The sequence below is a fragment of the Crotalus tigris genome, unplaced genomic scaffold (assembly GCF_016545835.1).
Source record: "Crotalus tigris isolate CLP2741 ecotype Arizona unplaced genomic scaffold, ASM1654583v1 scf7180000017564.2150845, whole genome shotgun sequence".
Lineage (NCBI taxonomy): Eukaryota > Metazoa > Chordata > Lepidosauria > Squamata > Viperidae > Crotalus > Crotalus tigris.
In genome coordinates, this window is record NW_024096475.1 from 379,253 (window position 1) to 393,473 (window position 14,221).

The following is a 14,221-nucleotide window of genomic DNA, read 5'->3' on the forward strand; positions in this document are numbered from 1 at the left end:
ACTAAGTATTTGTCCTGCTAGATTTTTAAGTTTATACACTCTTTTGCCGAAGCTTGTCTTACATACAGTATTTTCTTTCTTCAAACATCTAAGCCAGTGGTTCTCAACCTGTGGGTCGGGACCCCATTTGGGGTCGAATGACCATTTCACGGGGGACGCCAAACAAGGCTGTCTGCCATTTTTTCCCCCTTTTCTTTGGCCATGCCCCTGGCACCCAGTGATGTATAAGTGGTTGGGGGTCACCACAACATGGGGAACTGTATTATGGGGTCGCGGCATTAGAAAGGTTGAGAACCACTGATCTAAGCTGTCATTAACACAAGGACATTCAAAGCTTAGGAACTGGAGTAAATAAATCTGTTATAAATAATAGCAGTTTCATATATCAGAGTAAGTATAATGTGGTTTCCCAAGTTTTCGCACTGCATGCTGTCTTATTCGACAAATCACTGAGATAGTTAAAAGAAACAGATTCATTAATTTAATGTTAATCTGGATTGAATTTAGCAGAATGAATTGAAATAAACAATTCAAAATAATATGTAACTGTCAATTAATTTTAGATTTTTAACTAATCCAGTGCCTCTAAGTTAATTCGGAAAACAAACTATTTCAAAATCCACACAAATTTTATAAAGGCATCTGATTTAACATTTTACTTTGGAAAATGAGTCAAATCATTTAAAAAACTATTTGAATTTCTGAATCAAGATTGCATTTTCTACAAAACTAATAAGCATAATATTTGCTAGATATGTTTATGCAAACACCGATGGTGACTTTAGATGGTGTCTTTAGTTTAATATCTAATTCAATTAAAATCATGAGCTATCAAATGTACTGCAATCAATGTTATATTGAATTGCACTGAGAAGAAACAATAGATTTGGTCTAAACCACTACAGAGCTAGTGGTTCAAGAATGTTTAGAAACTATGCCTTCAGGGAGACTGACTATACAGATATTACTGGTAGTCCTCAACTTACGACAATTGGGACCAGAATTTCTGTTACTAAAGTCACATTCCATTTTACAATCTTTTTCGCCATGGCTAAGTGAATCACTGCAAATATTAAGTGAGTCATGTGGTCGTTAAGCAAAACCAGCTTCCCCCATTGACTTTGCTTGTTGAAAGCTGGCTGGGAAAGGCACAAATGGCAAACACATGACCCCAGGACACTGCAACTCTCATAAATATATGCCAACTGCCAATGCCCAAATTTTGATAATGTGACTCGGGATTCTCCGACGGTTGTAAATGCGAGAACTGTTGTAAGTCACTTTTTTTCAGTGTGGTTGTAACTTCTAATTGTTGCTAAATGAATGGTTTTAAGTCAAGGACTACCTGTATTTGATAATCTACATTTGTATTGCAAAAGTTTTAAAGATTCCAGTGAAGCTTTCCTGATGTGTGTTTAGAACTCTGTTTAGCACTCTGAAGGATCATAAACAACCATCTATTTTATGCAAAGGTATCATTTTGTGATACAAATACTGTGCTTATTGTACCATAACTGGGTCTAAACCTGCAAGTCATCAATTTGCTTTATACCTGGAACACTACTAAATTGCTCCATATATTTTAACACTACAGAGCCTCTAAAACAGTGGTTCTCAACCTTTTTAATGCCGCGACCCCCAACCGGTCGTAAGTCGAGGACTATTCAACCAGTCGTAAGTCGAGGACTACTCAACTGGTGCAGCACCGTTTGCAGAATGGGACTTTTGGCGGGCTCAGCAGGGCAGAGACAGCCTGGACAATTCCTATTGGCTTTTGAAAGCCAATAGAATTAGACTCTATTCAAGAGAGTCTATTCTATTGGCTTTCAAAAGCCAATAGAATAAAAGGGAGTAGCACAGCTAAGGAAAAGGGGGAAAAAAATGGCGGACTGCGTTGTTTGGCGACCCCCGTGAAATGGTCGTTCGACCCCAAATGGGGTCCCGACCCACAGGTTGAGAACCACTGCTCTAAAACCATCATGCAAGATTCCTGCAAACACAATATAGAAAATATTCATTTAAATAACAGCCACGTTTACTTCCTAAATGCTAAACATTCAAATAGCAGTGCTCATTTTTAATTAAACTTTTCCATATTATGTTTATATCACCTCTCCAGTTTTTGCACACTCTTTTGCTCCTTTGTGAAGTGCTGCCCAGGAATCTTCATATCTTCCCAAAAGGAAACAGAAATAGCATTAATATTTATCCTTAAATATAAACTTACAAAATACTGCTGATCTGACGTTATTTTTTATCTATATCCATATATAGATATAGATATATATAATCTATGGATATTTATTACAGCTTGGCTTTATTTTTATAGAAACACTACAACAACAGATACTTGGCAACTGGCTCACAATTACAATATTGCAGCATCCTGCTGTCATGTGGTTACCATTTGCAACTTTCACCACTGACTTCCGACATGCAAAATGCAGGGGGACAATCAGCAATAGTTTACAAATGGTGATCACATGGCCGCAGGACACTGCAAGGATGTGGGATTCATCTAACGATGGGATTGCCAGAACTGCCATCATAAGTTGGCACAGTCATGTGACAGTGCACCTTACAATCACATCACTTAGTGAGGGAGGTCCCAGTCCCAATTACTATTACTAAGCCAGGACTTCCTGTAGAATTCTTTTCATGCTTTTCTCTAAAATTATTAGGTCTAGCATAACTTAAGTCAATATCACATATTTTAAATGAAAGTGGAGAGCCTCCTGTGGCCATCAACATAAATAAATTAATAAACCTGCAAATTTGGAAAACTGCAAATATAGGTCAATTTATACTTCCACAAATAAAATAAAAATGAGAAAAAGTAGAAAATTAGCTTTATTTAAAAAGGGATAAATTTTCCTTAAAATCAAAACGAAGGTTTTCAAATCTGAAGATTAGTAACTTTATCTAAGTACTGTTTTCTGTATTATCAATATGAAATTCATGGCTACATTATTCATGGAGCTAAATTTAGATTATAATCATCACCCATTCTGGATGTAAATTCAGTGGGATTTAACTCAAAAATATTAATAGGATTGTGATAAAAGGATGCAAATATATATCATTTCTTGGGAGTCGAGTCACGTATATTCAATTTACAAACAAATTAGTGCACAGTTAGTCTAACAATCAGTTGATTCAAGCATACAGTTGACTTTTTATTACTTTGAAATTCCCAGGGACTGCACAAAAGCTAAAGTTCTGCACTTCATAAACACTCTAGTGTGTTTGGTGTATATTTAGTCATTAACAAAGTAAAGTCATTGTATCAGTGAGATCACTGGTTTTATACTGTTATTTATTGCTTTTCAATTAATAAAGGAATCTAAAAGAAAGGAAATTCCTGACATTTTTGTAGTTATATCTCTGGCTTCAGAAAAATAAGAAAATCAATAATAACATTGTCATAAAACAGCGACAGTTTAAAGAAGAAACGTACCTATTCAGCAAAACTAAACCAGCAGAAAATTCTGGTAAACTCTGTGCAGTCCTGTAATATAAATTATAGGCACATCTTAATGACTTTAAATTTGATCTTTAGGATCTGGAGGATCCACAGATCATTTTTTAAAAGACACAAAGAATCAAATGATAATTACAACATCAGCAGAGTTCAGCTAACTGGAAATGCAATTTTTATTTGTTTGGTTTGGAATCTAGAAAACTAAGTTGTCATATCAAACAGCGTTTATACTTTCTAATGGCATAGTTGTGTATCCTCTTGTCAATACAAACTTCTACAGAGTATAGATAGAGGCAGTCCTTGGTCAATGACCACAATTGGGACCGGCAAGTCTATTGCTAAGCAATGCAGCCATTAAGTGAGAAAATCATGTGACGTCATCTTGCAATTTTACTACCAGCTTCAAGCTTGACTATGTTTATCATAAGGTGGCTGTAAATCATGTTAACTGGTGATCATGTGATGGCAGGATACATAGCAGTCATATACATCTACCGGGTACAATATGCCTAATGCTGCAATGATCGTTAAGTGCAAGGATCAGTCATAAAGTTACTTTTTCAGCATCATCATGACTTTGTACAGTTACTAAACAGGGCAATCATTAAACAAGGACTACCTGTACCAATCTAACTTATAATACAGGGCAGCTTTCTAAAGTGGCATACATACTTTTGGTATAATAATAATGACTGGAACATAATAGTATACAGTATTTTGTTATTATTGTGCAAGAACATCACATTTTAAAGCCATGAAAGCAATATCAAAACAGAAACTGTAATACTAGCATATATTCTGAATATTTTAACAGTTTATACCATGAAATAATTATTAAAGATTTTACAAGCATAATGTTAAAATATTTAGCAGTACCTCTGTTTATTTATTTTAGTTTCTCTTGATTTGTCACTGAAGATCTTCAGCCTGGAAAAACATATGTTGAGGGAGGAAAAGTCGGTTAAGAGTCCCAATTAAAATGTTCAATATTTATAATATCAATTCACTGAATGTAACAATCCCCTTGTATTCCTTCTATCACCTAAAAATAAATCTGCCCAGGTACTACATCAATCCTGATGCTTTCCAGTTGCTCTTCCATCTTCTTTCCAAACCTATAACTTGTTCTGCACATGAAGCAGAAGTAATAATTCTGAGGTGTTGTGAACAGATTGTGCCACAAATATCCTTTTTTAATCTTCTCCACAACAAGAAAATATCCTAACTACAATAGGACATTTTCAGTTTTTTTTTAAAGATTACCTTTTCTGGATATTTCTTAACTTTCACTGTTAATTTCCCATTGTTTCTATTAACAAGAACATACTCTCCACTTTCATTTATTAACAAAGTCTGAATAAATCCAGTTGTCATGACTCAACTTGCAGACAATTCTACCTGGATGACTGAGAATCTTCAATATATCACAGTACAACCTGTCTTAGTAGGAATCTTAGGCTAGCATTGTTGAAGCAATCCAATGGCACTTGTAATTTTAGCCCTCAACATGCTATATTGTTATCAACATAATCTGATTCTACTTTTGTTTTTAATCAAAAGCTGACATGAAGCAACAGTGTAAACAAAGCTGCAGTTGGGAAACAAATTTCAAAAGAAGTGCAACTGAAAATTCTGTCATACTGTCAAGGAGAAAAAAACAGATACTTTTATAAAATCTGACCACAAAGCCACAAGAGCATTAGAGGAAAGCAGAACTGTACCATAGGCTTTAATTTTACATTTACTTAAAACAGGGGGGGAGTTACTGATTTTTGCTGGAGCATCCTTTAAATAGCTAAAACTACTTTTAGATAATCACGCATTGCTTTCAGGTACACTGTACTGTACTCTACTAATACCTCTCACACTACAATATCTTAAAACATGTTAGCCTATTAACTAACAAATCAGTGTTTTAAAAAACAGAGTAAGTATTCATTATTATGTAAACATATCAGAAAAAAATAAAATGCATTTTTAAGGGAGTCCACCTCCAAAATTCAGGACAGTTTATGACACTATATTACAGGGGTTCCAACCAGGCCCTGGGGGGTGTGAGACAATATTCCAGGGGCTACAAAAACTTGGGTTTTCAAAATTATAGTGAATATGCATAATTTGTTGCTGTTATTTTGAACTTTTGCAAGGGGTGCGAGAATATATCAGAAGCGTTCTAGAGGTGCAGGGTATAGAAAAGGTTGGGAGCCACTGCTATATTAAGAAGGGAAAGCTTAGAGCACATATGGTTAAATTTAAGTACAGTATAGGTAATCCTCGACTTACAACTTTGTTTGGTGACCAAAGTTACAACGGCCCTTGTTACTTTGACCGTGACTTATGACTGTTTTTCACACTTAAGGCCATTGCAGCATCCCTATGGTCATGTGATTGAAATTCGGAATCTTGACAAGTGGTTCATATTTATGACAGTTGCCCCAGTGTCCTGGGGGGGTCCCCTTTTGCAACCTTCTGACAAGCAAAGTCAACGGGGAAGCAAATTCATTTAACAACCATGTTACTAGCTTAACTTCAGGGATTCACTTAACAACCGTAGCAAGCAAGGCCGTAAAATGGGGCAAAACTCACTTAACTGTCCAGCTTAGTAACATCAATTTGGGGCTCCATTGTGGTCGTAAGTCGAGGACTATCTGTACTGTTCATGAAGGGCTGCTACTACCCCCACGCGCCCTACTCTTCCACCCTGTCCCCTTTTATTTACTCAGGGATGAGCAGCAGGGAATTACAACGGGGTTATTCACGGCGTCCCCCACGCCTGCAGCAGAGTAACACACTCCTTCTTTCGGCCGATGCCTTTAAATTCAATTCACCGGGTCCAGAGGGGCTTATTCGCGCGTAAAAGCCTCAGGTGTTACAACCGCTGCCCCTTGGTATTTGCTTGCCGGACCGGCTGACGCAGTTTTGGGACTTCTTCCGGGACAAAAGCAGGGTTCGGCCATTCAAGCCTTCCCGGCGCCTCGACTTCAACCACCACCACCCCACCATCCCCACCACCTAGCTCCACCGACCGAGCGTCGCCCTCCCCGCGTCTCAGACCCCGAGGGGACCCGCAACGCCTTTTCCCCCGCCACCCCCTCCTCACCCGGAGCTCAGATCCTGCTGGACGCTCAGGAGCCGCTCGCGCAAACTCTCCAACATCTCCCGCTCGTAAGAAACAGCACGCGCGGGCGCCGCCGCCGCCGCCGCCACCCGAGCTGGACACCTCAACTCCACTGCGGCACCCAGGAAGCACGGGACGCAGGCGGGCGGGGCGCGGCGGAGGCGGGACATCTAACGAGCATCCAATAAGAACATGGCTTTGCCATTGACTGTCCTTCATGGCCAATCCCGCCTTGCTGTTCTTTCTCTCTCCCGCCCCCCTTCAAAGACTGTAGGGTTTTGCGCGCTCGATGCTCCGCCCCCCCTCCCCCGTTGCTTATTTCACAACAGTATCCACTTCTTGCTTCTCCATTGTAAACAACGAGAGTCAACCTATTGTCGGGATTAGTCTGCTGCAAAAGGGCGCCCTACTTATAGTCGTTTGTTTTTAAACCATATAGCACTGCTTAATTAGGGTTCTGAGTTTTCGTGGACGAAAGAGTCTCTCCTGGAAATTCAGCTTGATCTGTCTAAAGTTAAACCATGCTGTCTGGGGAATGTTGGAAGTTGAAGTCCACAAGCCTTCAATTTGCCAAGTTTGGAGACTTCTGGCTTAAAAAAATGCAGTAACAATTGCAATATTTCTCTATCCTTTAATGAAGCAACTATTCGCCTTGGCTCTTTTCCCCCTCCCCCGCGACCCTAAAAATCCGACAAAGAGAAGAACTGCTGGTTTTTCTAATTGAGATTTTCCTAATAAGAGATGTTTTTCCCAGATCTGTGGGAAAATCGCGATAGTGGCGTGTGCAGGAAGATTAGCGGCGATGTGTCCAGTCTACACTGTAAATCTGGCCAGCGTCAATCACTAGTGTTCCCTCGTGACCTGTGCAAAGAGAAACTACGATCTTACTCTAAGTGTAATTATACGCTAGTTGTAATGTTTAGCCATTCTTAGCCGGCGTGACGTGTAGAGTTATTTGCAATTTATAGTCAAACGTTCAGCGTCCACTTGTGTTATTTGGCATGCATCGCCAATTCGTAGTGGATAGAATCCGAAGAATTTCAGTTTGAGGAAGGCTGCAATTTGGCTATTTACCTATTGCTTCTAAAGAGTTAGATTACAGTAGGAAAAAAAATGGAATTTTGGGGAATGAATGGAACAGTGGAATTTTGTGGAATTAATACTGTTGTAACAGTGTATTAATTCCACAAAATGTAATTAAAGGAAGTCAGATGTTAAACTTGTACATTATTAATATTAGCCATTCTATAATGTTTGTGTAAGTACTTTAAACAAGGATTGGTTAAAGGATGTGAGGATTTTTTTATAGAACATTAAGCTCTACCATCTAGAATTTAATATAAAGGGTATTAAATTATTCTTTATGGGAAGAATTCCTTGGCCAATTTAAATGCTAAAGTGGAACTCACAGTTGGAAGACTAAAAAATTCATTCCACAATTCAACATGCAGCCTCATTCACTGAGGGCAGAAAAAGAGTCCTATTGTTGCTAAATTTGAAATCTACAATATTTACACATAGCAGATCCAAGTCTGCCCTCTGCATAAAACTCCATAAAAATTGAATAAAATCTTACTGTTAATAAAATAAGCTACAGTAATGTAAAGATATATATGATCTTTTTATGCAGCTATTTAAAAAGTAGACAAAGCCAACTGATAGTTAATGGGTTAATCAGATCATTTTGTAGAGGCCTTTCTGCAGCAAGGCCTCTGTGATCTTGAGAGAAAACATACCTTGGCAGGATAGACTGCTCTGTTGAAAGTTACATATTGTTTTATATAATTTTTTAAAACAATTTGTCAGTAAATCAATAAACGGTACAGGGAGTTAACTCTCTGTGTTAGATCAAAAAGCTGGGATTCAGTGAATAGTAAATGAGCTGATAGACTCTTTGAGACAAGAAGGTCCCAATTTCAATTCTATATTATACCAGCTCCTATATCTATTCTTAATACTGGTTTCCTTAGTTTAACACTCTAGAGAAAGTGGGTAGAAAGTGAATCAAAAATAAAATATCTGATTTGAGCTTGACTTCTGATGCAATGAAGAATTTCTTGCAATTATGTATTTAATTATTTAACTTAGATATTTATAAAGTTGCCCAGCTGTACAATGACTCTGGGCAGCACATAGAAAAAAACAAAATAATCATGAAAACAAGCAAAACAAAATCATTACAGACCATAAAGGGCAGCATGCATTTTCACCCCTCTTTTCCATGAGCAGCGGTCTGATAGAGCTTTTGTATCAAATTTATATCTCCCATTTTCTTTAAAAAAGGGAAATGAATAAAATAGAATAAAAGAAAGGAAGAAAGCCTAGTACTTTTCAGATGTGTCTCCATTTATCCCTTCCTGCAGCAAAATCATAGTAGCAAAATAAACTGAGTTTTTCAAAGTCTGGTAGCGTTCCTAGTTTAACCTTATAATATCAGTGTAGTCAACTGTTAAAAACTTGCCTTTCGCCCTGTGGATTGAGCTGGTTAACTTTTGAGGCAAAATGTCTACGGAGATTCTCAAAGGTGCTTTTTCCAAAAGGCAACTAGACTTACCTGATTTTTTTCCTTTGAAAATGTTTCACTTCTCATCCCACAACTGAAGAAGCTTCTTGAAGGAGAAGCGAAATTTCCAAACAAGCAAGTCCAATTGCCTGTTGGAAAAATCACCTTTGGGATATCTTTTGAGGCCAAAACTGATATGTTAGTGTAATCTGCTCGTTGATGTTACGCATTTTAGTGTTTGTGGAGATTTTTTCTTTATAGCACTTTTTTATACTTTTGATTACTTAAGATACCTTAACATTTCAAACTTTACATTTATGCGAATGTATTTACATAGATAAAACTTCTGCAGGTTTGGCTGACAAGCAGATATAATTAGGGAAAGAGTCTATAAAATTACGCAAGGTATGATGTTGGCTTTGGTATGTGCTTTTCTCTTTTCTTCCAGAGCCATCTTTCTGTCTGGCTCTCCTCTTTAATAAACTGCAACCTTCTTTCTAAAGCAGTCGCCATATTGTTTATTCCCGGCTTGGACTGAACCATGATGAAGACTTTTCCTTCAACATAAGTAAATAAGAGTCCTAATCATATTGGAATCTAGGATCATCCAATCAACCTGAATGAGGGAGACAGATAATACTTAGAATATGACCTCATACAGTGTATAATAGTGAAATGTAGAAAATATAATAATGACAACTCCTTTTGGACAGTTTGAAAGGAGAACCAGAAAAATACATGGGAAAGTCCTATCTTTAGCTCCTAATCATAGATTACATGACTTACAGGTACTCCTCGACTTATCACCATAATTGAGCCCAACATTTCTATTGTTTAGTGAGACAGTTGTTAAGTGAATCACCGCAGTTAAGCTAGTAACACGGTTATTAAGTGAACCTGGATTCCCCATTGACATTGCTCGTCAGAAGGTTGCAAAAGGTGATCACCCAATTCTGGGACACTGCAACAGTCATAAATATGAATCGGTTGCCACGCATTTGAATTTTGATCATGTGACCATGGGGGTACTGCAATGGTCATAAGTGTGAAAAGTGGTCATGTCACTTTTTTCACTGCCCTTCGAAGGGCCACTTAATGAACGGTTGTAAATTGAGGACTACCTGTGCTTAGCCTGGGATTAGAATTCCTTACATGTGCAGAATACATAGGTAGTAAGGATGAAACTGTTGGCCCAGCTATGGATTAGCCCAGCCAAATACTGGATTTGTTTTGTTTTTTTTCCTGGTGCGAAGAAGCCAATTATTATACAAGATGGGAAATTGCAACTTCTTTGCTCTGTACAGCACAAAGATTTGTGCTCTCAAAACTAAACCACAAATTGATATGCTTCAATACACAAATTAGCTTAGCTTTCACACACTTTTGGAAAACAAAGGCTAGCAAGCAATAGGCAACAAGCACTAAAGAAGTCGCACCCCTGCTAGAAAATGTCCCTCTCAGAAGGTGGGTTCATTGCTAACATATTACAGTCCTCGCCCTTCTGTCCCCAGCTGATTAAGCTAGCAGTTAAACATACTAAACTTTCTAACTAATTTATCTGCAACAGGAAAAGGGAAGTTAACCCTAAATCAACTGCTGGCCTGGCATGAGTTCCTTGATAAGGCTATCACTTAGTCTTCCAGGAACTTTAGGGAGAAACCGAAGAGGAACATTTAAAAATAAAATGAAAGGTTCCCCCCCCCCCGCCCCCAGCAAAACGATGTTTCTCTGGCTCAAACTGGCTACACCAGCCCTATAAAACCATTGATTATGTATGGTAAGAGCAGAGCTGGTCCATGTCAAACTCTCTCTAGGTGTTCCTTAAATATATTGTATATAGAGAGGATCTCTGAACTCTACTGTCCCATTCCTAATTGCTCTGTGAAATTCTATTGATTCTCACCTTTGAATTTCCCCAGGAATGTTTTAATGAGATACCTTTACTTATCTGAAGCTGACTAGCGCAGGGATAATTGTATTATATTATCAGCAAAAGTATCTACTTTCAGAATGAAAGAGCCAATCCTCCCAGGCTACAACAATTTAATAAAATTGTAATAATAAGCAATTTTCAAAAAAGTGAAAATATTGTATTATGCTAGCTTATTCCCCTGCATTACTGTATTGGGTTTTTCATTACCCATTTCCTATTCTCTGTCACTGGATGTTTTAATTACCTTTTTCCTTTTGCAGTCACAGAAATTAGTTATTAAAGGGTTTTTTTTCCCCCACAAAGCCACAACTGTAAGAATAACATAAATGAAGCAATTGCTTTGCTTTCAAAAATACGGTTATTAATTATAGAGCATGTCTGCAGGGAGTTGCCAAAAGGAAACAATTAAAAGGGTTAATTTTAAACATAGCAAGCAGAGGAATAGTTTATGTCTGAAGACTGTCATTCTTAAATAATTATGAATTTATCATTGAAATTTGGCTACAGGACGATAGGTTCTGCAGAGGCAGACCATTTATATACCATATATCCTCTTTCCTCTTCTTCCTCTGCTATTATTATTATTCCTTCTCTGATGCATCTGCTGCAATAATGGTACTGAATGAGAGTCGGCATGTAAAATGTTAATTCTGGGTATAGTTTTAGTGCACCAGAAATATCAGCTATCTTGGCATTCCTAGTAATACTAAAAGCCACTAGAGGGCAGAGCAGATTCAGAAAAGGCCTCTTCTGTAGGAAAACATATTTCATATTGATGCAAATGACAACAAAGCATATTTCAGGCAGATTGGTTTTTTTAACTCCCTGAGGTAACAGATTTCTAGACCATCCAAAGGACTAAATCAAAGGATAATTTTAATTGTTTTCCAAGACAATTATGTTCATTTTTAGCAATCAAGTGATGGCAGAATGTTGTACTACAGTATATTCAGAATTCATTATAAAAAGTAAGTACCTGTTTTCTTTTATTGGTTTTTATTCCAGCATAAAATATATTGTCATCATTCATTGAATCCAGATATTTCAGTTTAGGTCCCTTCTGAGATATAAGTTATGTGATGTTCTAAAATTCAAATTAAAAATCTGGCTTGTCTTGATTCAGAAAGAGAGAGAGAGAGAGAGAGGCCATGTATTCTTTCTATATCATATAATGATAATTCTATTTGTGGGATCATCACTATTCATAGACTCATAGGCTGAGGTCACACAAAATAATCCCAAATTTAAATTAATTAAATGAGATAACAAATACACCATTAGTCATAAAAGCAAAGTCTCCTTCAATGAGGCTATCATATCATATTTATGCTACCTTTTAATGGTCATCCAGATTTTGGCAATCCAGATGTGGTAGCCCTACCTCACCCAATCAAGTTTGTTGAAGATGTGGAGCAAGGATTGGGCAGCACGCTTTGTGCCCAGATCCAATAGCATTAGATATTGTAGTTTAGTTTAGTTTGCATTCCAGCACTTACATAATATATTGCAAAATATATCACTTCACATTCTTCTTGGATGCCAACATTGTGTGGGATAGCAAGGAAAGTGGGAGGGAAGCTAATTCTTTAGCTGCCAGGTTTCTAATTGCAAAATCCAATTTCTTGTAATCAGAGACCTGCCATCTAGGGTCAGCTAAAGATCACTGTTGTATGAGGATATTATCTCCAAAAATAGCTATCATGGCATCTGTCTGCTATCTGTTGGGGGGATGTGAGGACAAACCCACATTTAAGTAGCCTGTACGTATAGGTACAAGCTGCATCTATTCAATCATTTAGGCTGGTATAGGTACATGTCATCCTCTGAAATCCAGGACTCTCTCACATGTCACCATTGTTGCTGACTAATAGGAAAAGCTAGTCACAACTCCTGGGGCCCCTGAACGGGCACCACCCAGCAGACTGCCGAACAGCTGTAAAAGAAAAAAGATTGCTTCTCTCAAAAATTATACCTCTTTAGGGCAGAGGTTTTCCATGCACCATTCAATACTCAGCTGGCTGGTTGAAAGAGCCCTGAACACATGCAAAATAATCTGGAGCTTGTTGAAGAACACTGTTTACAGAACGTTTTTTTCCCCAAACCATCCACCTCCCCAGCTACAGCCCAGATGTATTTTTACTGATCCAAGACTTCCAGATCTGGTCTGAAAAGCCCAGATTCCAGCAAAGAAAAAACTCAAGTAGCAGTAGGTATGGCAGGATAGTTACTGCCATATTGAGAAGCCCACAATAAGACCAGCTGAGCGTTCCCTATAGTGGACTGGTAGCAAAATTGTGCATGCTTCCTGCATAAAGTGGCAGCAGGTAACACCTGGCCTGCCTTTAGTATAAAGTAACAAGGGGCCAGATAAATTCCTGACAGCTAAAGTCTAAGGTACCCAGGCTGCCTGAGGTCAGGGTAGGGTGGAGGACCTAGAACACCTTTGCTCATTCAAAGCAATTTGAGCTGAGTGATCCTGGCTCAAAGCAAGCATTTCACCTCTTTACTTGAAATGTGCATTGCAACTTTTTGCTCAAATTGGTTTGGGTTAGGGTGTGAATATATTTTAGATTTCTCTCTTGCAAACAAACCTCTCTTCCTTACTTTCAGCGATTTGCTAATACAGGTAGTCCTCGGCTTATAACCATTCATTTAACAAATGTTCAAAATTATGGTAGCATTGGAAAAAAATGACGCACAACTGATCCTTGCGCTTACAGTCATTCAGCATGCCTGCAATTACATGCTCAACACTCAGACACTTGGCAAACTGGCATGTTTTTACGCTGGTTTCAGTGTCTTAGGGTCATGTGAATGCCATTGATGACCTTCCCAGGGGAGTTCGAACAAGCAAAGTCAATAGCGGAAGCCCGATTAATTTAACGACCACATGGTTTGCTTAATGACGAGAGCAATTCATTTAATGACCGCGGCAAAAAAAGTGATAAAATTGGGCGTGACTTGCTTAATGACCATATATCACTTAGCGACAAAAGTTCTGGTCCCAATAGTTGTCATAATTTGAGGTCTATCTGTACTGTTTGGCGGTTTGCTTTAATATTAACATCCATATTAATTTTGTAATTCTGTAATCTAGAGGGGGGGGGAAAGACGTTGCTGCTTAGATAGAAGAAAAATATGTCTAAAATGAGAAAATGTTTCATCTACTCTTGAGTGGAACAAAAG

The 14,221-nt window shown here is 38.0% G+C and overlaps 1 protein-coding gene across 1 annotated transcript in view; it reads right to left on the reverse strand.

Moving 5' to 3' along the window:
• DTNBP1 (dystrobrevin binding protein 1) overlaps positions 1-6,754 on the reverse strand; it is a 38,450-nt gene extending 31,696 nt beyond the window's left edge. Inside the window, exons 1-4 of the mRNA XM_039348771.1 lie at positions 6,582-6,754; positions 4,358-4,408; positions 3,458-3,508; positions 2,112-2,172 (exon numbers count right to left, since the gene is read on the reverse strand). Coding sequence (XP_039204705.1) covers positions 2,112-2,172; positions 3,458-3,508; positions 4,358-4,408; positions 6,582-6,637 — 219 coding nt within the window. The 5' untranslated portion in view covers positions 6,638-6,754. The remainder of the gene's footprint in view (positions 1-2,111; positions 2,173-3,457; positions 3,509-4,357; positions 4,409-6,581) is intronic.
• Between the last annotated feature and the right edge of the window lie 7,467 nt (positions 6,755-14,221).